This window comes from Balaenoptera ricei, chromosome 11 (genome assembly GCF_028023285.1).
Source record: "Balaenoptera ricei isolate mBalRic1 chromosome 11, mBalRic1.hap2, whole genome shotgun sequence".
Classification (NCBI taxonomy): Eukaryota; Metazoa; Chordata; class Mammalia; order Artiodactyla; family Balaenopteridae; genus Balaenoptera; species Balaenoptera ricei.
Window position 1 is genome coordinate 66537723 of NC_082649.1, and position 19296 is coordinate 66557018.

At 51.6% G+C, this 19296-nt stretch overlaps 1 protein-coding gene across 1 annotated transcript; it reads right to left on the minus strand.

Moving 5' to 3' along the window:
- Positions 1 to 298: 298 nt before the first annotated feature.
- Positions 299 to 13949, minus strand: CSPG5 (chondroitin sulfate proteoglycan 5). The gene is made up of 5 exons (XM_059937623.1): positions 13686 to 13949; positions 11889 to 13023; positions 8898 to 9086; positions 6966 to 7041; positions 299 to 803 (listed from the first exon to the last, which is right to left on the minus strand). Exons 1-5 carry the CDS (start codon positions 13780 to 13782, stop codon positions 642 to 644), a joined length of 1659 nt encoding a protein of 552 aa, XP_059793606.1. The 5' UTR covers positions 13783 to 13949; the 3' UTR covers positions 299 to 641.
- Between the last annotated feature and the right edge of the window lie 5347 nt (positions 13950 to 19296).

Genomic DNA, 19296 nt, shown 5'->3' on the forward strand with positions numbered 1-19296 from the left:
GGTGGCTGTTTGCAAGCCAGAAAGAGAGGCCTCACCAGAAACCAACTCTGTTGGCACTTTGATCTTGGACTTCCAGTCTCCAGAACTCTCAGAAAATAAATGTCTGTTGTTTAAGACTCCCAGTCTGTAGTATTTTGTTATGGCAGCTCAAGCAGACTAATACATAGACCATTTCTGGGATTTCAAACATGTATAAATACACATCTTTAATGAAGGGAAGAATTCAACTCAAACTAACAAGAAGGGGTAGGGAGTAGAAAAAATTACATCAGGAAAATGGCTTTTTAAAAAGTTTTATTTCAAGAACTTTGTTTTTTACTGGTATTTCAAAAAAAGGTGGGTCAAAGTACAAAAAAAAAGTCAGTTGAAATAACAGCATAGGTTTAGAAATCACAGCAGCAGAAGCAATGTACAGACAGCACAGACAAAACAATCCAATGTATGCAATTCTCTTTAGGTTCTTTTCATATTTTGTGTTTTTTCCCTCCTGTACAAAATACACCGAAGCATGCCATGAGATCAGAAAAAAGAAAGGAGTTTAACAAATGGTTACAAGAAATACTCTGTACAAGAGGAGATAATTCTTCTTCCCCTGCCCCCCACCCCCACCCCGCTCCCATTTCCTCTCTTCTTGCTCTGCTTTAGGTTAAGTTGTTCTGAAGACAATTCACCTCCAAGTCGGCCTGGTCACCTTTGCCACCCTCGAGTTTGGGCGACATGGAGTTCTGAATGTTAAATGGCTCCTCCTCTTTCAGGCAGGACTTGAGAGCTTCCTGGATTTTATGGGGAGCACTAGAATCATCCTGAAAGAGGAAAAAAAAGGTGAGGGAGGGGTGGGAAGGAGACAGTGGGTAGAGGGATCAAATAACATCTCAGATTTTTCAATTTGGCTGAAAGAATCATAACTGAAAAAAGGAAGAAAGCTCTGAGACATGAATGAACCAAAGAGACTCATTAGCAGCTACTTTTTAGGAACATCATTCTCAAAAACACTGGCCAGATATAGATGAAAACTTGACAGGTAATTGCATTACAAACACCTTTAACTTAGGCCAGTCTGAGGTTTTCTCTTTGGCAGAGACTGGGGAGAAACAGTCCCTTTTAATACTTGGCCTGGTCCCTCTAAAGCCTCACCTGTTGGTGAGCTCTGCCTGGCCCCTCTTCACACAGCCCTCCATCTTGTTGAGTTCTGCTCTCACAAAAAGGTCTTGATCAGGAACATGACTTGTCGGTGTATTCAGTGGGGCACAAACTGGACTGTGGTCAGGTGCAGAGCTGTTCCTGGCAAAATTAGGGCCTCTCTCCCCACAGCAAATATATGTTCTCTGACTAGAGGCTGGAGAAGTGTGAGCCTCTTCCTATCAGAATTTATCTACCAAAAGATGCTAACTTACAAGGTGTTTCCTCAATCCAAGCCCTGTGCTGCTGGTTCGCAACCCATCTCTGACTGGTACCCGTGCCCTCCTGCCTATCCAAGTGTGCTGCCTGCAGCCCTATGACAAGCTCCTGAACCTGAACTGAATTTGTTAAAGGTTTTCAGGAAACCCACACCAGTACACAGTGCTCCGGCTCTGCATTCAGAGAGCTCTTACAGCAACACCTGCCTTCCCACTACTCTTTTCCTTTAGGACCACCTGAGGGGATTTTACCCTGTGCGACTCAGTGGGCCTCAGTTCTTTCTCAAGTGCTTGGAACTGTGCTGATCAAAGAGGTCGTGTAGCTACCCAGGCAGGTTCATGGATGGCAAGAAGGGAAACGTCCCTATCTGATCAGCTAGCTCAGACCTTTCTTGCTTTAACCAAAATTCAAGGTACTCATCATGCTTAAGGACCAGGGCATTCTCCACAAAACTGTGAGCTTGGGCTTCCCTGGTGGCGCAGTGGTTAAGAATCCGCCTGCCAATGCAGGGGACACGGGTTCGAGCCCTGGTCTGGGAAGATTCCACATGCCGCAGAGCAACTAAGCCCGTGCGCCACAACTACTGAGCCTGCGCTCTAGAGCCTGCGAGCTACAACTACTGAGCCTGTGCACCCAGAGCCCAGGCTCTGCAACAAGAGAAGCCACCAAAATGAGAAGCCCGCACACCCCAACAAAGACAAGCCCCTGCTCACCGCAACTAGAGAAAGACCGCGCACAGCAACGAAGACCCAACGCAGCCAAAAATAAACAAATAAATAAAATAAATTTTAAAAAACCCAAAAAACTGTGAGCTCTTGTCCATGCTCCCTGCTACTGAGTTTGACCCATAATGGCACTAGGTCAGGCAAGTGACTAGTTGGAAAGTAGGGAAAGGCTCCAGGGCTACATCGGATGCTACGGGTGTTTAAACGTACTGTGCATGTAGAAATCACTGTTACCTGCCCCTTGCTCCAGCCTCACTTAGCACTTTCCCAGAAGACCGGCTTGAACAGAACAATTTGATAGAGTTTCAAAGACCTCAGGAGTAATTTACAGACAACAGCGGAACACATGTTCCCCATTTCCAGTGAGACAAGCACAAGAGGAAATGAACTTCATTCTGTGCTGAGGCAGGTTTCAGGCAAGGCAGCTGCGCACAGCACGCAGAGGCACTTGGTATTTTCCACCACTGCTCGCAGAGGTTTAGAGAAAACTGTTCAATGGCATAAATGTATATGTGCCGAGATGGAAAGATTGCCCTGATATATTGTGTATTTTGTACACACACACACACACACACACACACACACACACACAGGTTTTTTACAGAGAGGGAAGCAGAATGAGGCAGAACTTCTGTATCGTGTCGGGGGAGACGCTGGGCATGATTGCTTGAGACCCTGAGTAGAATGGACTTTGGATCACAGCAAAACTTGAAGCAAAATAGGATGGCCTGTACTCACCTCTCCTCTTACAAGCGTGGAACTCACTTTCATGTTTTTCAAGATAATTGCCCCCGCTCCCGCCCCATCACACACACCTTGGGGGGATACAGGGGCACAGGGATATTCTCATAATGTGAAAAAAGTGGATTTAGTGAGACTTATAGACCTGGGCATCAAAACTGTGATGCCATGAAGGTAGGGACCCAAATTAAAACTGGCACCGTGAGGGCTTATGGGATTTGGACAGATGAGAAAGCTGCCTTCTGGGTCAATGGGAGGAAGAAGTAGATCCTAAAAATAAGGAACACAGGTATCCAGACAATGCTATGAGATGAGCTAAGTACCTTCAACATGTAGAACGGGTGAGGGCGTGTCTAGACCAAGATGGAGCTATCCTAGTCCAAGTGTTTCCCTCAGAACTCCATCCTCTTAAGCCTAGGGTTGCTGAATCCCCCAGCAGAAGGATTATGTGCCTTTGATTTGGTGGAAGTCCCTCATCCAGAGGGAACTGGACTTCCCTCTGGGCTGTGTCCTGGGAACTATTTCTGGCATTCTGCCCCAGCCGCATGGGCATCCTTCAGCCAGGGGTTCAGGCCTGGACGCCTACTTGTCCAGAAACAAGCCTCTATCAGAATGGGGCGGGCAGTCAGTGTTTTACCAAATACATGGAAGAAACAGAGACTGGGAAGTAAGAAAGGTTTAAATTGGGGGGTGGGATGGCGGTGGGAAACACTAAGGGACATCTTGGAAGGTCTGTCAAATCGCAGGAGGACCAAGTTACAGCCATGGCATCGCTCTAACAGCACAGCTGTGAGAACCAACAGGGCGGCTCTCAGCACTTGGGCAGTTTGCCCGTGGAGTTCAGGTGACTTCACTCACTCTGTGCAGCTGGAGAGCGCCCGGCTTCCTACACACTCGCCATTCCTCCTGGAAAACGGCAAACCTCCACAGCAGGGGCTGAGGAGCTTCGGGCTTTTCCTTTTCCTCCCGAAGTTCCTTTCCTAGGCTGGCTGCTCAGCTCCAGAAGACTCACACGCGCTCGGCCGCTGGCTCACCAGCCACAGGGCCCCAGGTCAGTCCAGAGGGCCCAGGCGAGGAGCAGCACAGAGCGATGCATGTAGCAGAGGAAAGGGACGTGCCCCCTACACAGACACCAGCCATGGACCCTTCCCCCACCAGACCCAAAGCAGCATGGGTTTTTTTTGTTTGTTTGTTTGAAATCTTTTCAGAGTGTGGCTTACAGAGATTACTGAAACTGGGTAGGAAAATGACCCATTCAATCTCCTTGACTTATGTAAAAGAAATAACCCCTCTACTAAGATAAATAAAACTCTCCAAAATTTTAGGAGATGCCAAAACCAACAAGGAAATTTGAGGGGTGAAGGGAGAGGGATGGGGAGACTAAATGAGCAGGCTTGACTCAGGTGCCCTCGTTTCAGCTCCTAGCTCAGCTGGAGGTTTTCTCACTTTCATCCTGCTGCTCGCATCGCTTGTAAGCAATCACTGGGGTGGCTGAAGCAAGGGCTAGGGCTCCACTTCATCATAAAGTGGCAACTGTCTTAACTGTCAATGCCCACAAGATCTTGACTATGACCGAGTCTGACTTCTGGGCTGGGTGGAGGGAATTCGAGATGGAGTTTGTAGAAAATCCGCCTGCTGGACAGGAGAGTCACCCCCTCACATGCTCAGAGCTTTGGCAGAGAGGACAGGATGTGTCCTGGGGCACAAGCCGAGGGAAGGATGCCAGGTGGAAATGGCCCTCAAGATCCAAGAGGAGCCAGAGAGCACGACTTCGCGGACAGATGCCCCGAGTGCTGCGCAGACAACCCCACGGCCCTTCTCAGGCGGCGTCTACCACGGCTGACCACCCTGCTCCATTCCGTTTTTGTTTTGCCATATTCTTTTTTTAAAAATTTATTTATTTATCTATTTATTTTTGGCTGCACTGGGTCTTCGTACGTGCTTTTTTCTCTAGTTGCGGCGCACGGGGGCTACTCTTCGTTGCAGTGCTTGGGCTTCTCACTGTGGTGGATTCTTTTGTTGGGAGCACGGGCTCTAGGCGGGTGGGCTTCAGTAGTTGTGGAACACGGGCTCAGTAGTTGTGGCTCGCGGGCTCTAGAGCGCAGGCTCAGTGGTTGTGGCGCACGGGCTTAGTTGCTCCATGGCATGTGGGATCTTCCTGGACCAGGGCTCGAACCTGTGTCTCCTGCGTTGGCAGGCGGGTTCTTAACCACTGCACCACCAGGGAAGCCCCTCCGTTTTGCCATATTCTGAACTCAAGGTCAGTGGCAGCTTTCATGGACAAATGCCTTGCTTTCACAAAGTTGGCTCAGCCAAGAAGAACTGGAAACCTTTGTATTGGCTCATGCAACCAAGGCCTCCAAGAGGAGCTGTTTCTTTCCCCTCCATCTTTGTGAAGAGGAAAGGTGGACATAACAAGGGCGCCAGAAATGCATGAGTCAGAAACTTTGCTAAGGACCCTCGCACTCCATGGACAACAAACGCCCTGACTGCAGGCACCACTGTATGCGTCAGGCCTGCTGTCCCACATGTACGAGACGGCAGATCAGACAGTGGACCTGAGAGACCCCATGGCAGGCCATCATTCACTAGTAGTCCATAACTGACAACTAAATGCACATCACTGCAAGGGGCCTGGTAAGGTAGGGATAGGGTGTCCCAAGATAAGGCTCATCCTATATCCTTGTGGGTTGATTAAAGTGGTTACCAATCTCAGCAATTACAGGACATGTTGTTCTCTTGGTTATTATGTCCATCTTGAACTTATTAATATCTTGGTGCATACCAAGTATGTTCTTTCTCTACCCTTTATATCAAAGACTTTAAAAAATTATCCTGAATTGGCCTCTTTCATTTCTTATTTTAAATAGACCCCTTTGCTCCTCCTCCACCAGGCCAAGCTTTTCTTTTCTGGGATTTGGTGATCAAGGTCTCATGTACTATTATTCTCTCTTTCCCCTTCTGGGGCTACACTTCCCCACCTATAAAAAGAAGACAATGGTCTAGATCTGTGCTGTCCAATACGGTGGCACTAGCCACATTCTGAGAGTTCTGAAGCCACAGGTAGCTGATGGCTGCTGTAGTGTACAGTACAGACACACAACTTTTCTATCTCACAGAAAGTCCCTCTGGACAGCACTGGCCTAGACTGTGAAGGCCCCTGTGAGCTCTTATACTCTATGGCCCATTATTTCAAAGAACTTCTTCAAAATTTCCTCTTAAACTCCACTGTTTCCATCTGAAAAGTCTTAGTTTCACTCCGTTATCTGTGTAATGATGCATTTACCTGGAGGTATGGAGCCTGTGTCATGTGCAGAATTCTTGTGTTTGGATCTGATATGATTTGCGGCTTGGATGGTTTCTGCTTAATTTCTGAAATTCTGACAGTACCCAGTATTTGACTGGTTAGTCTGGTCCAGATAACACACTGGGCCAGTGTCTTTAGAAAATGGTCTGTTGGGACCTTTTATTGGGTTTCAACTTATATTTATGAGCCTATCCTCCTAAGGACAGATTTACCCCTAGACTTATGCTTCCACCTTACCATAAGTGTTTTGTGCTTACCTCAGCCGTAACCAATGTGTATAAGCCTGCTCATTTTTAGGGTCCTCAAAACAGTGTCAAAGACACTGTTTTTCCAGCCATCCCAGAGGTTTTCCCACTCATCCCAAAGAGCAACCACCATTTGCTTCAATGACCAGCAGGAAATTCCCTAGCAATGAAAGCTGAGCCTTTCTCCTTGATATAGGTAATAGAAAGACAAAAATCAGACTTCTAAAGCCTAGATGAAGCTAAAAATCATGTGTCATCCTAGAAACAGATCTTCTGTACTTTGTATAACTTTGCTTGTCCAGGAAGTGGTACACCATCACGCCCTTATTCTCACTTTCACGGCCCCAACTGCCTGCCCTATCCTGATCCTCAGAGCTCTGAAGAGTGGCTCCACACTCTGAAGTGGACCAGAGATGTGGCCAGGGGCTGAAGCCTGCACAAGGACAGATGTGAAGAAGACAAGTTACCTGACAGATAACATTATCATAGAGAGCCAAGGCACAGGCATGGGGGGGAGCAGGTATGGGGAGCGTTGCAAAGTTTCCTTACATTTGGGTGAGAGCCCTCGGCAATGGTGGAGAGGGAGAAGTTATCATTGTGGAGCTCAGATGGGGTCCGGAATTTGCTGGTTAGGACAGAAGAGAGAAGGGAAAAATGTAAGTGAAATGATCACAGCGAAATCTGATAGAAGCTTCATGGGTCAGGTACTGTATTTCATCAAATGCCACAGATGCACCACTAAGAAAAATCTTCTACCATTTAAACCATGATCCAATGCTTTCTTATCACCTAGAGTTTTTATTACACACTTTAAGGGGCTCATTTAGACTTTAGATAAAGAACTGACAATGATATGAACAGCTATGACCACGTTTGTGTATGCTAGACAATTACAACTACATCATGACTGCCATCAGGCCAACAGTGGTTATAAGACGCCAGCGACTGTAAGATACAATCCAGTTTCTGAGATGTTAATGTGTGAAAAAAAAAATGTATCTTAGAATCAATAAACTGCAGCAGTATCTGTAGTGCACTGGGTACATGTAGCATTTTCAGAGCAGTAACCAGGCTTGGGAAAGAAAGAAGGTATGCAGAGGGAAAAAAGGGAGTTGGCATTTGAGCTGAAGGGCTGCGGGAGCCATGTTTTGCACAAAACACATAACCAGCTACAGGAGGACGACCTAGAAGGAGGCCCTTCCCTGGGCCTCAGCTCTTGCTTCTCCACTCGCCTGGCAGCTGCTTCTTCTCTCCTATCAGCAGCAGCCCTGATCGGTGGTCCCATCCCCACCCTGACCCTCCCCACCACTCCAACCCCCTGGTGTCAGCGTGAGGAGCCAAGGGTCTTGGCTTGTGATCACATGCACAGATACAGCGCTGCCTCAATGCACAGGCACAATGGAGAGGCCCTTGCAGGCCCACAACGGTTAGCTGAAAGGCTGCAGAGAGCTGCTGGCATCTGCACATCTCACGAGTTCACCCAGCAAAGGAGCAACAGATGGCGTTTTGTCCTTTTCCCAGGACCCGGGGCAAGTCCTTTGGTCACGTTCTCTGGAGGGAGTCTCGGGTCAGGGGGAGGGGATTACTTGGACAACAGGCTGAAAGGGGGGGTGGGCGGCAGTTCTGCATAAATTGTCTCTTGGGTCCCGAGGAAGCTGAACTCCAGTCTCCTCCTTCTGTGACTCCTGTGACATTTAAGAAGGTTCTTTACTTTGCTTAGTGATCACAGTGATTCTCTCATAGTGTGTAAGGTCACATTCGAGTGTTCAAGCATGGGCTTAAAGGGTAAATGCATGCTGATTCTCACATGTGCACAGCAGTCACTCCTCTGCTAAGAGAAGAGCTGAAATGAGACTCCATATCCCCACATGGCCCTTAGAATCCACAGTGGAGAAAGTGAGGGCTGGGGTCTCACCACCCCCCACATTCTACTTAGGAGGGGGAAAGAGGACTTCCTTGAGTCCTCTGCCCTTCTGCCTGGACCAAGGGCTGACAAGTTTGGAAAGCAATGCACTGCAGTGCTAGACCCTCTCACTGAGGAGGAGCTGGTATTGAGTGACGGCAGATCTGAGGGAGCTGGAGTCACTTCATGCTGATTTGTGAGCGAAATCCTCACGCTGGCCACGGGCTGTCAGAGACCCAGGAAGCAGGTGCAGTCAGGTGGGGGTGGGGCACTGAGCACAGTAACTTACTTGACCAGAGTTGGGAGCTGCTATACTCTGGTTACCTTTTCTAAGCACCTTCTATACGGCGGTGTGTGTGTGTGTGTGTGTGTGTGTGTGAGGAATGGTGCTGGGCAGCTGCAGTGTGCCACAGGGGCTTAACCTCTGCTGCAATTCCAGCACATTCTGTGTAGGAATGGTTACGCTTGGGTGAATTTTTGGTATGAAAAACACAACCAGGGATGGAGAGCAGGTGCCAGAAACCCTCAGGACCACACCCCTGGATCAGATGGGGTGGGGTCGGCTGTCACAGACTCACCTGGTCCTGCGCAGCTTGGTGTTCTCTGTCTTGAGCAGGTAGAGCTTCTTGGCGAAGAACACCGTCATCATGAAGAGCAGGAGCAGCACAAGGGCGGCCGAGCCTACGGCCACACACATCACCTGGAAGTCAGTGATGATGGACTCGCAGCGCATCCCCTTGTGCCAGATGTAGTCCTGCGTGTTGCACCTGCAGCGGTGACAGGGCGAGACTGAGGCGACGGGCTGGCAGCCGTGGCCACAGTGAGGGCCTGGCCCCTGACCCCAGGACTGCCCTCAACAGCCTGCTCCTAGTGGGACTTTGGGGCCCCCATCTGTGCAGACCTTATGGTTGCTATTGTTGCCTTGTCCTTACAACCATTCCATGAAGAGGTTCATGACACAAATGAGGTAACCGGGGAGCTGAGAAACTGAGCAAACTCAGTTTCGAGGAGGGAAGGGAACCCTCATTTTCCACCTCAGTGAGAATAATCACAGGATTCTCCCAGACCCCCCCAGACCGGCCCAACCCCCCTGGGCTCTGGTGAAAAAAAAAAGATGGAAAACAAGACCAACAGGAGCTACAGCTACAGAGTAGTAGGATCCGCCCTACACAACGTGAAAAACCTATCTTGTGGCATTGCAGTCCCATCTAGTTCACGTGGCTAACCAGACACTGAAAAATAAGGAAGCGACAGACAAGGACAAGCACAAAGACAGATGTATATTCTCCCTTATCTCTGCAGCCCCCAAAGTGCTGCCCCTAAAGCTTCCAGTCCTATTACCATGAGAACTGTCATGAAAGCAGAGTGAGAATCAACCCTCTGGGTGGGTTTCAGTCCTTTCGTTGAGTGACTTTCTCCTGCCCTTGGGACATTCCCAGGCTCCAACTCTTCCAGTGACATTGCTGTTTCCATGGGAACCAGGCTGCTTCAAAGAGGAAAAATGTGGAAGGATACAGAGGCAGGCAAAGGAGGGAGGACATGAACCTCAGGGTGAATGACAGACAAGAGAAAGGGGTCCAGAAATGGGGAAATTTTGCATGGAAGAATTAGGTACTCCACACCTAGAATAGGGCAGGGATACGAGGTTAGCAGGGAATTCTCTCTTTTCCAACTGCCCCTTTGCAGTCGTGGGGGGCTGTTGGAGGATGGCGGGGAAAGAAGATCCCTCTAACCGACCATTCTAGAGAAGTTCTGCCATAGCTCTGCTCATTTCTCTGCAGTGGTCGGTGTGACAGAGACAAAGGCATGCTGCAGTCTGCAACCAAGGGCTCAGCAGCCTCCTGTGAGTGGAATGCAAAACAGTTTCCAAGTCAGGGCTGGGCCTGGGTGTACCCACCAGAGGAGGAATCTCTGGTAGGGAGGCCCAGTGTGATCCTGGGATGGAAGCTGCGCAAGGGGAGCTGGAGTGGACTTGTGTGACGCCCTTCTGAGGCAGGACCCACTGGAGGATCCATGGTCAGTACAGGCATGCTGCTCAGTGAGGACACGCTTACTCTTCCATTTGGGAGTCCTCTGATAGCTCCAGGAGGTTCTGGGAACTGTCTAGCTCTCCAGAGGCAGCAAGGGCTCCAAATTTCATACTCTGATGGGGAGCTTACTTTGAAGGTGAAAACTCAGGCCCCCAATAGGTTGAAAGATAACGATTTTTGCAGAGATTCCATAGTTCCCAGGCTAAAATCATTACTGTAGTCCCCCCAACTAGAGGCTGAGGAGCAAAATCCCAGGGTTTCCTCATATTTCTGGTAGCCCTTAACCAACCAGCAAGGTCTCGTTGCCATAAGTTCTTGATCACAGTTCCTCTTTTTGGCAATGGCTGGACAACTCCAATCAGAACTGTGTGGACACACCCTATATGAGTGATGCTAACGTCATGATCATTTATAGGGAAGAAGAACTTCATAGGAAGGAACTGGAACTTAAGCTTTAATGCCAAAGGCACAGCATTTATGCATTCTGTATGTTATTCTTCTACCAGAACATTAAGACCTACAGAAATTTGAATTCTTCACATACCTCCAAAGAGACCAAGAAAAAGAAACATCAGGAATGACACTTTAAAAAGAGACACCCAGATTACAGAAATCCTTCTCCTAGGACCAGTGGAAACAAGTCCCAGGAAGAATCTGAGGCGTCCATGCCACTTCTAGGGCCTGTAAAGGATGGAGACAAGCAAACCACCCAGGTCACCCCGGACTTGTGCTTCTTCCAGAATAAGCCAGTGAGCTCTCCAGCAGGTTAACTACCTTGCTGTGACGGCAGGTGTATGGGGTAATTACTGATGAGGCATGGGATGGTGGTTGCAGACAATATCTTTACTCTGACACTAAACTCTCTGGTCTTTAAAATATGCTGGATTGGGTGTCCCCAGGAAGACAACAATCAAGGTAGGAGGGGCAAAGCCACTACCCAAAGTCAAGAAACCCCACCACATCTGCTATGCCAGGAAAGACACTCTGCTTGACTTGACCTGTTTGAGTGGCTGCTCTCTGGGTCTGCTCCCAACAAGAAGGTCTTCACTGTGACTTTACGTGCCACCCCAGGCACGTGCCCCACAGGGTCACAGGGCCTTCCTCCTGCCACACACATGGCTCAGAGGGAGTGGTCAGCAGTTATCTCTCCTCCCAGTACGTTTATGGGCCTACTCCTTCTGCTAGTTTAGTCAGAACTCGCCAACAAGAACTTGCCCTCAGGCCAGCAAAGGCCTTTCCCAAAACCTTTTCGTTTTGCCTCTATAGTTTACTGGTTTGGTAAAGGACACAACACTTAGAAGAAATACACAATCTTATTTCTGAGGAAACTCTCCTAGTGATGAGATCACAGGAAGTGCATGTAAGATGTAATTCTATAGAATATTTGCTGTGACTATCCCTTGACCTGGGACTTCCGTGAATGCACAAGCTCTGGGAAGCTGTGCCTGTCACATTCCCCTCTCTGCTGAGGCAGCCTCCCATGCCCTCTCCAGGAGTTCTCTCACAAGCCCCCGGGGAACCTGCCTGTCACACCCTTACCTGCAGAAGGCCCCTATGTTCTCCACCAGGTAGCACTGGCCGCCATTGTGACAGTAACTTGGGAAGAGGTCGCACACTGACCGGCAGGAGCCGTTATGTCGCACAAAGCCACTGCGGCACTCAGTGCCATTCTCACTTGGGGCCAGGTCCTTGCCTGGCTCTCCTGGGTGGGGCCTGAGGGCGATGCTGCTGCCGGGGACCATGCCCAGAGTATGCTGTGGAGGGACAGCATGCCACCGACCAGTGGGCTGCCCTGTCCCGGGCCCCAGACCAGGTTTCTCAGTGGCCACTAGAAGGTCATTTTCATCTTCCAGGTCTCTGCCTCCTGCTGCGTCCTTGTCACCTTCCTCTTCCTCCTCTTCTTCATCCAAATCATCATAGAAGGATGTGGTAGGGTAGAAATCAGACTCATCAAACGGGGTGAAGTCATCGTATAAGTCAAGCAGGCTCCAGGAAGGGGTCTCTCCCCCAGGATCAGGGTGGTGCTCTGAGATACCTGGAGACCCGGGGAAGCTCCCCAGGTCGGCGCCACGGCCCTCACCATCCAATCCTTCGAAGTAGTCGATGTCAATTATATCTGACGCCGTGTGGGGCTCCAGTGTGCCCTGAAAGGGGTACGTGGGCTCTGGCCCATGAGGGTCAGGTGTGCTGCCTCCCAGGTTCAGCCAAACCTCCAAGGGGCTCTCCTTGGGGAGTTCAGGGTCTGGGCTCAGCTTGTCGCCAGGGGTGGGTGAGGGTGGCCCGCTGGCCTCTGTAGCCTCGGGGGTGGCGGGGGGCGTCGATGACTGCCCGAGGGCCGTCGATGACTGCCCGAGGGCCTCGTCAGGAGCCGGGAGCGTGGCTGGAAGGGCCTGGGTGTCGCCGCTGCCCGCCTCTGCCGTCACTCCGCCCAGGCCTGGGCTGTCCACCTCCAGCCAGGCTGTGTCCGTCACCGCCGCCGATGCCTCCAGAGCCTCCTCTGGCCCGACCCCAGGGCCCACCACGGCACGCTCGCCGCCTGGCGCAGTCCGAGAGGTCTCATCTTCCCCAGCTGCTGGTGGGCCGGCCTTCTCCCGCGTGTCGTTAGCACGCGGCTCCCATGCCAGGACTCTCTTCACCTGCCTGTCTGCCTCGACGGCTCTGCCCGCCTCACGCACTGTGGGCGGGAGGGAGAGGGGCCTGGCGTCAGGGCAGCGGGCGTGGTAGGGCCTTGGGTTGCGCCCCGCCCCGCCGCGGCTGCTCTCCCAGACCCCCGCCAGCCCTAAGCCTCAGCTTCAAGATTTCCCAAGGCCACGCCCCATCTTTAAGTCCCGCCCCGAGCCCGCCCCATAAGCCAGGGAACACACCCAGCCAAACGTTTCCTCGCTCAGGCCCCGCCCCCTACACCACCCGCAGTCTAACCAGGGAGGCCCCCGACTCCAGCTCCTGGCATAAGTCTTACCCTCGGGGCTCCACTCCACCTCCAGGCCCCGCCCAGAAGTCGCACCCTTAGGGCCCCGCCCCGAACTCGCATCCTCTTGCCCACCCATCACCTCCAGGTCCCGCCCCGAAGTCTCACCCTCAGGCTCCGCCCACCAGGCCCCTCCCCCAGCCAACACCTGGGTCCGCACACCAGAGTCGGGGCCGCCACCCACCACTCGGCCTCCCCCAAGTCCCCCACCTCCTCGTGCGCCCCTTCCCCCGCCCGGGCTGCAGGTAAGGCGCTGCCCCGCCCCCTTGCCACAGCTCGCGGACTCCGCCTGTACCCGAAGCCAGTGGGACCCTGGCTCAGGGTGGGGCGCGAGACCTGCTGGGATCCCGGTCGCTGTCGGTACCTACCCGGTGCGGCCCCAGTCGCGAGGACCAGCGTGGCCCCCAGAAGCAGCAGCAGCGGCGGCGGCCCCCGACCCGGGCCCCCGCCCTCGGCTCGACCCATGGCGCGGCGTCCCGACCGCTGTCCGCGGTCTGCCCGGCTGGCTGCGCCCTCGACTCGCCGGCCGCCGCGCCTCCCGCCGGTGCTGCGGCCGTATCAGCCCACGATGGGCAACGGGAGAAGCCGCATGCCGCCACCGCCGTCCGCCGCTGTCCCCGGCGCGCCGCGCCTCCCCGCCTCCCTCGCCGCGGCTGCCGCGCTCAGCGCCGCCCCCACCCCGCCCGCCCCGCCGCACGTAGCTCTGACGCCTGCCCTGCTCAGTCCGCCTGCCAGGGGGACAGACAGACCCCTGGCTCCGGATGCGGAGACAAACGGACGTTGGGTAGCGCGGGTGCAGGCGCACAGCGCCGCGGGTGGCGTTAGCTGCCAGGTGCACTGGCGGGAGACCTACGGGGCGGGGCCGCGGTCCCGCCCTCCCCGTGGAGGGCTGGCACGGGGCCCCCACCCGCGAGGAACCCACCCGCCAAGCGACAAGTAAGGAGGCGGGGGCGCAGACACCCGCAGGCTCGGGGCGGGGCTCGGAAGGGCCGCAGGGGGCGGGAGCCCGAGCCCGCGGTGTGGCAGTGAGCCAAACCTGGGGGGCACGGAGCCTCTCGGATTTCTGCGCCAACCCTGTGTTCGGGGCGGAGAAGGGTCTCCGGGAGGTCTCCCAGTCCCCACGGGGGCGGGACGGGAGCTGACAGCGCCAGGCAAGGGGGCGAAGTGGACCTCCCAGGCCCTAATCGGATCAGACCTAATCCGTCTGCAGCCAAAGCCCCCGACCTTGCACAGCCAGGCCGGACGGAACGCATCCCGGGGGCAGGGGGCAAGACCTTCCTGGAACTGTGGCTACAATGCCTTCCCTCTCGCCTCCTCAGGGCAGCCTGGGGAGCGGCCTTTAATGCCGGTTCCTTCCTCCCTCTCCAGGATACATTGCCCCCCCCCCCCACCATGTGTCCCGGGCCACCAAAGCTCAGGTTGGTGGGTAGTCGCTAGCGGCCTGGATCACAGCCTGGGGACACGCGGACGCCAGGCCACGTGTTAAAGTCTGTGGGCCCTGCCCAAAGCGCACTCTGCCGCCCACAGCCACTCATCTCTGGATCCCTGCTTGCTGGGGAGTCACCGCCTAGTCACCTCATTTGTCCACCAAACCGACTGTCTGCCTCTTGATCTTCTGGTAACCCAAATGATATCTGGGGTCACTGCTCGAGATGTGGCAACTCTGGTATTTGAGAAACTTTCATTTCTGTCACTAGGGAATCACATAAGTGACCAAGATGGAGATTCTCCTAATCTCTTTCTAGTACATGTCTCTGGATGGGGTTGCCTTGATTCAAAGCTCGTTTCTCTCACTGGAACTAGATCTGCTGCAGTCTACTTGCTTGTGCTGGTTGTTCCCTCCTCTCCAGGTCTGCCTGGCAAACTCCTTAACTCAGAAAGCTCAGTTCCTATCACCTTCCCATCCCTGAAGCCTTCTCAGCCTGACCCAAGTAGTTAGACACTTTGGCCCTGATCTCATTGTCTACAGCAATTCTCTATTGGACTGCAAGACACTTGAGTGTACAGCTCCTCGTGCAGAGGGAGGCTCCCTAAGGTGGGGAGGAGGCATAAATGAATGAATGGCAACCATCATACTCCCACCCCAGAACCGTGGGTCTGGAGCTTCCCGCAAAGGGGCGGACTTGCCGAGGCTCTTTCCATGGCTTCATGTTGCCACTGGGAGAGTAAATACCAGTTTGAAATACAACCTTTTCTGAGCAGAGGGCCAGGCAGGACTTTGCACTTGCCTGTTGCCACAGAGGCACTAATGCACCCTCCAACACCATCTCTGCTTTCCTGTAGCTTTTTTTTTTGGCCTTATGTACAAGTCTCTGTGTTGCTCTTCTTCTCTGTGTCTCCTTGACTCTTGGGTGATGGCTGTCAGAGTGGAGGACCTTGGTGTACATGCCTACCTCCTCCTTCCTGAGGCCAGTCTTTGTGGGAAGGAAGCCTCACAGAAGGGTCCTTTGGTGCCTAGAGCATGACAACCACTCCTGTGTTTTTCACAAGAAAGGTCTGGATGGGGGCCCTTTTCCCATCCCTCTGTTAAAGCTCTACCTACCCCAGTTTATTAGCTCATTTTAATATACTTTGTTAAATATTTAAGTATATCCTTTTAAATTCAATTTTTGAATTAAGTAAAACAAGCACATGGTATAAAATAAAGTTAAAATATGAACTATCTCCTTCCTCAATGACCATCTTCCCTTCCCTGGAGACAGATTCTGTTACTACTTTCTTCATTTGGGGATTTTAACTCAACTGTTGCCATTCACTTTCATTCTGATCCTCCCTAGCAGATCTCACCAGCAGTTTCAGGACCGAGCACAGCACACCTGGTTAGGTGGCACCTCCACAAGACAGACAGCAGAAGCTCGTCAAGGCAGTGGAGTGTGACTGCAACAGCAGGATTCGGCATCAGATCTGTGTGACCTTGGGAGAGTCAGTATCCTGTCTCATGTGTGAAAGCGGTAACCATACAGTGTCAAATGAATGTGATTTTTTTTTTTTTTTTCTGGGCACAAGGGCTACTAGGGTAGGCATAGAAACTGGAGAGTGAAAGGGAAATTGACCTCTCTCTAGAGCTTACACCCATGTCCCCACATTCAAGTCTCGTGCATTTGGGCATCAGGGATGCTTTGAGGCAATGGCTTCTGCATGCCTCCGAAGTTCCCACTGGGTTTGGCAGTACCAAGGAAGGCACAAGGCCCATTGCCATGGCTACAGCCTGCCGCCCTGTGCATAGAAAGCCACTGACTTCGCCAGGGGGCTGCTGTCCAGGGCACAGCTGCTCCTGTTGCTGTGGCTGGGGGCATACTTCAGTCTCAACAGGAAGTAGCACAGTTCCTGGCTTTAAGTCCTCAGTAGTAACCACTACCATTTTTCTGAGTTTTTAGTTTTCCTAGTGCTCTAATTTGTCTTATTCTGCACAACCATACTATTAATGTTTTACTGGTCATTTACACACTGGCAAATGGACACTGAGATCATGCTAATTAAGTGGTAAGGCTAGGATTTGAACTAAGATCTTAATTTCAAATCTTTTCATTTTAATATGGAGGCTTTTCATTCTTGCTTCTTAATTTCAGAAGAGGAATCAGGATGCAGAGGTAGGGCCTCACTTGGCAGAATGGAAGTCCAGCCTCTCTCCCTGCCCACCACTTCCACCGGGGTGTTTAAAAGTTAATGCTGTGTTCTCTTAACAGAGTACAACACAGCAGTCCAGACTTACGTCCTGTATCAGTCAGAAAGGGGCATCTAGCATGGCTTCTTTCCTGCCAGTGTGCTGCACAGAGATACCTGGTTCTGGGCTGCAGGGCACTCAGCTCTGTGGCATTTTTGGTGATGGGCTGCTGGGAATGGTCCTTCTTGCACCTTTACCAGAAGAAGGGAAGAGCCAAGGGGCGGGGGCCTGAGTTCTTTGTGCTGACCACCACCTCCTCTCTCTGGAAGCTCTGGATTCTCAACTTGCACAAGTGCTCTCATCTTAGAAAAAGACATTACAACCTGGAAGCGGTCATCTTGTTTGGGGAGTGGGTCTGCTACAAAATTGGCAAGTCCCCTGAACTTCATTACCCCAAAGCCAAGTCAGCTGGGAGAAAGCCACACAGCACATGTCAACACAGCCTCAGACGTGGAGCAACCAGGCTTGTCTTCTTGCAGAAGAGTCCTGCTGCCTCAGCAGGCAACCTAAGTGCTTCTCGGGAACCCCACTGCTACCGCAGAATATGCAGACTGGAACAAGGAATGCCACAGTCAATTTGGATGGCCGTGGGAAATCCATTAGTGTCAGGGCCAAACCAGCCAAAGAAATCAAGAGCCCCGCCCACTTCCTAAGCCCTTCAGGACCACCTGATAGTGAGGGAAGACAGCCACAGAACCAGAGTGGGAGGTGTTTTCCTTCGTGTCACAGCTGTTTGACAGCAGTGGTGACTGTACTGTATTCAGGCATGGTGATTTTGCTGAGGCCTGCAAAGGCCGTACCCTAGGGGTAGGTGGTGGTGTAAGGTGGCTGCCAGAAATCAGTCACCTGGCTGCTCCTCATGGGTTTGGAGGGGCCTGGAAAGGCCTCTGGGGGCAGTAAGGAGTAAAGATGGCTCCAGTTCTACAGGGCAGGCCAGGAGCAAGAAGACAGGGGACAAGACAAGGCTCTCTTCCGCTGGGGTCCCATGAGAGCTGGAATAGGGATGGGTGGTCCAAGAGAGAAGTAGCTATAATTAATTTTGGAAACTTTGTCTAGGTTCATTTATAGAACTCTCTCCTTCTACCCTTTTAGTCACCCTTTGGGTATGGCAGTCCTGTCTCAGCTCTGTATTAAGGAGTTCAGGATCAAAGGTGCTTCCTAATGACAAGAGTAGTAGCAGGGCTAAAGCGAGCCACAGGGAAATGAAGTTCAGGGGAGCTGTTCACAAGGAGGTCCAACGTCAAGCGTCCTGGGCTTGAAGGCAGGCAGCATTTCCTTCAAGAATGTATCCTTCCATCTCTTTCTGAAAGATGACTTAAGTGGAGATAATCCATTAACAGGGGATCAAGGTGCTTTCACAGTGTTCCCAGGAAGAAGTCCCCCTTCAACAATAGTGGAGCAACTGAATAACAGCTATGCTCTTGGAACTGTAGAAAGCAGGGGCTTTATAATAAAAATCACAGGCAGAGGTTTGCAGAAAGAACAGGGGTTAGTTGGCATTGGGTATCCAGATGAAAGAGTTGTCTGATTATTCAGATGGAGGTTTTCAGGAATGAAAGTCAACCCTCAGGTTACCAAACCTCGCAGGACAGAAATCATGGAAGAACATCCAATTCACAGACTAATATACACTGTCCCCCAGAAAACAACTGAATAGACTCTTCCTTTTACTTCATAAACACTTAGTACTATCTAAACTATTTATGGTCTGGTATCCTCCAGACCATATACCTTATCCCCCATTTTTCTACAAAAATGTAAGCGGCCTGGAGTACAGGGGCCTTGCCTTACCTTATTTGTAATAATGACTGCATCCAAGTTCTAGTGCCTGCCACACAGTAGGCTCTCAAATGTTTACTAGACTAACGGGCTCACAGAATGACTGTCAGGAACTGCAGAGAGATTGCTCTACCATACAATCTTCTTAACCAGTAGTTCTCAAAGAGTGGTCCCATGACTAGCTGCATCAGGATGTCCTGGGAATCTGTTAAAAAGGCAAAATTTCAGAACACACCCCAAACCTGCTGAATCAGAAGCTTTGAGGATAGGGCCCAGAAGCTGTATGTTAAACTCGCAGGTGATCCTGACCTGCACTGAAGTTGGAAAACTGCTGTTCTTAATTGCATTTGTGGGAATCATTCCACAGGAAGGATCTGAGGAACCTGTGGAAACCTGGTTAATTGTACATGTCTTGGTGTGCTCTAAAAAGAATTCACACTCAGGTTTATAAACCAGTCTTCAGATTGAATCAAGGATTAACTTTCCTCATAACCTTGAGGGAAGTGTAGGAGTCCTGTGAGACCCAGCTGGCTCTA

Excerpts from the sequence above, each read along its gene's own strand:
- CSPG5 (XM_059937623.1), bottom strand. The coding sequence starts at position 13,782 with ATGGGTCGAGCCGAGGGCGGGGGCCCGGGTCGGGGGCCGCCGCCGCTG. Across the intron at positions 13,024-13,685 it reads CGCGACTGGGGCCGCACCGG|TGCGTGAGGCGGGCAGAGCC; the intron begins GTAGGTACCGAC and ends TCCCGCCCACAG. Across the intron at positions 9,087-11,888 it reads AACATAGGGGCCTTCTGCAG|GTGCAACACGCAGGACTACA; the intron begins GTAAGGGTGTGA and ends TCACCGCTGCAG.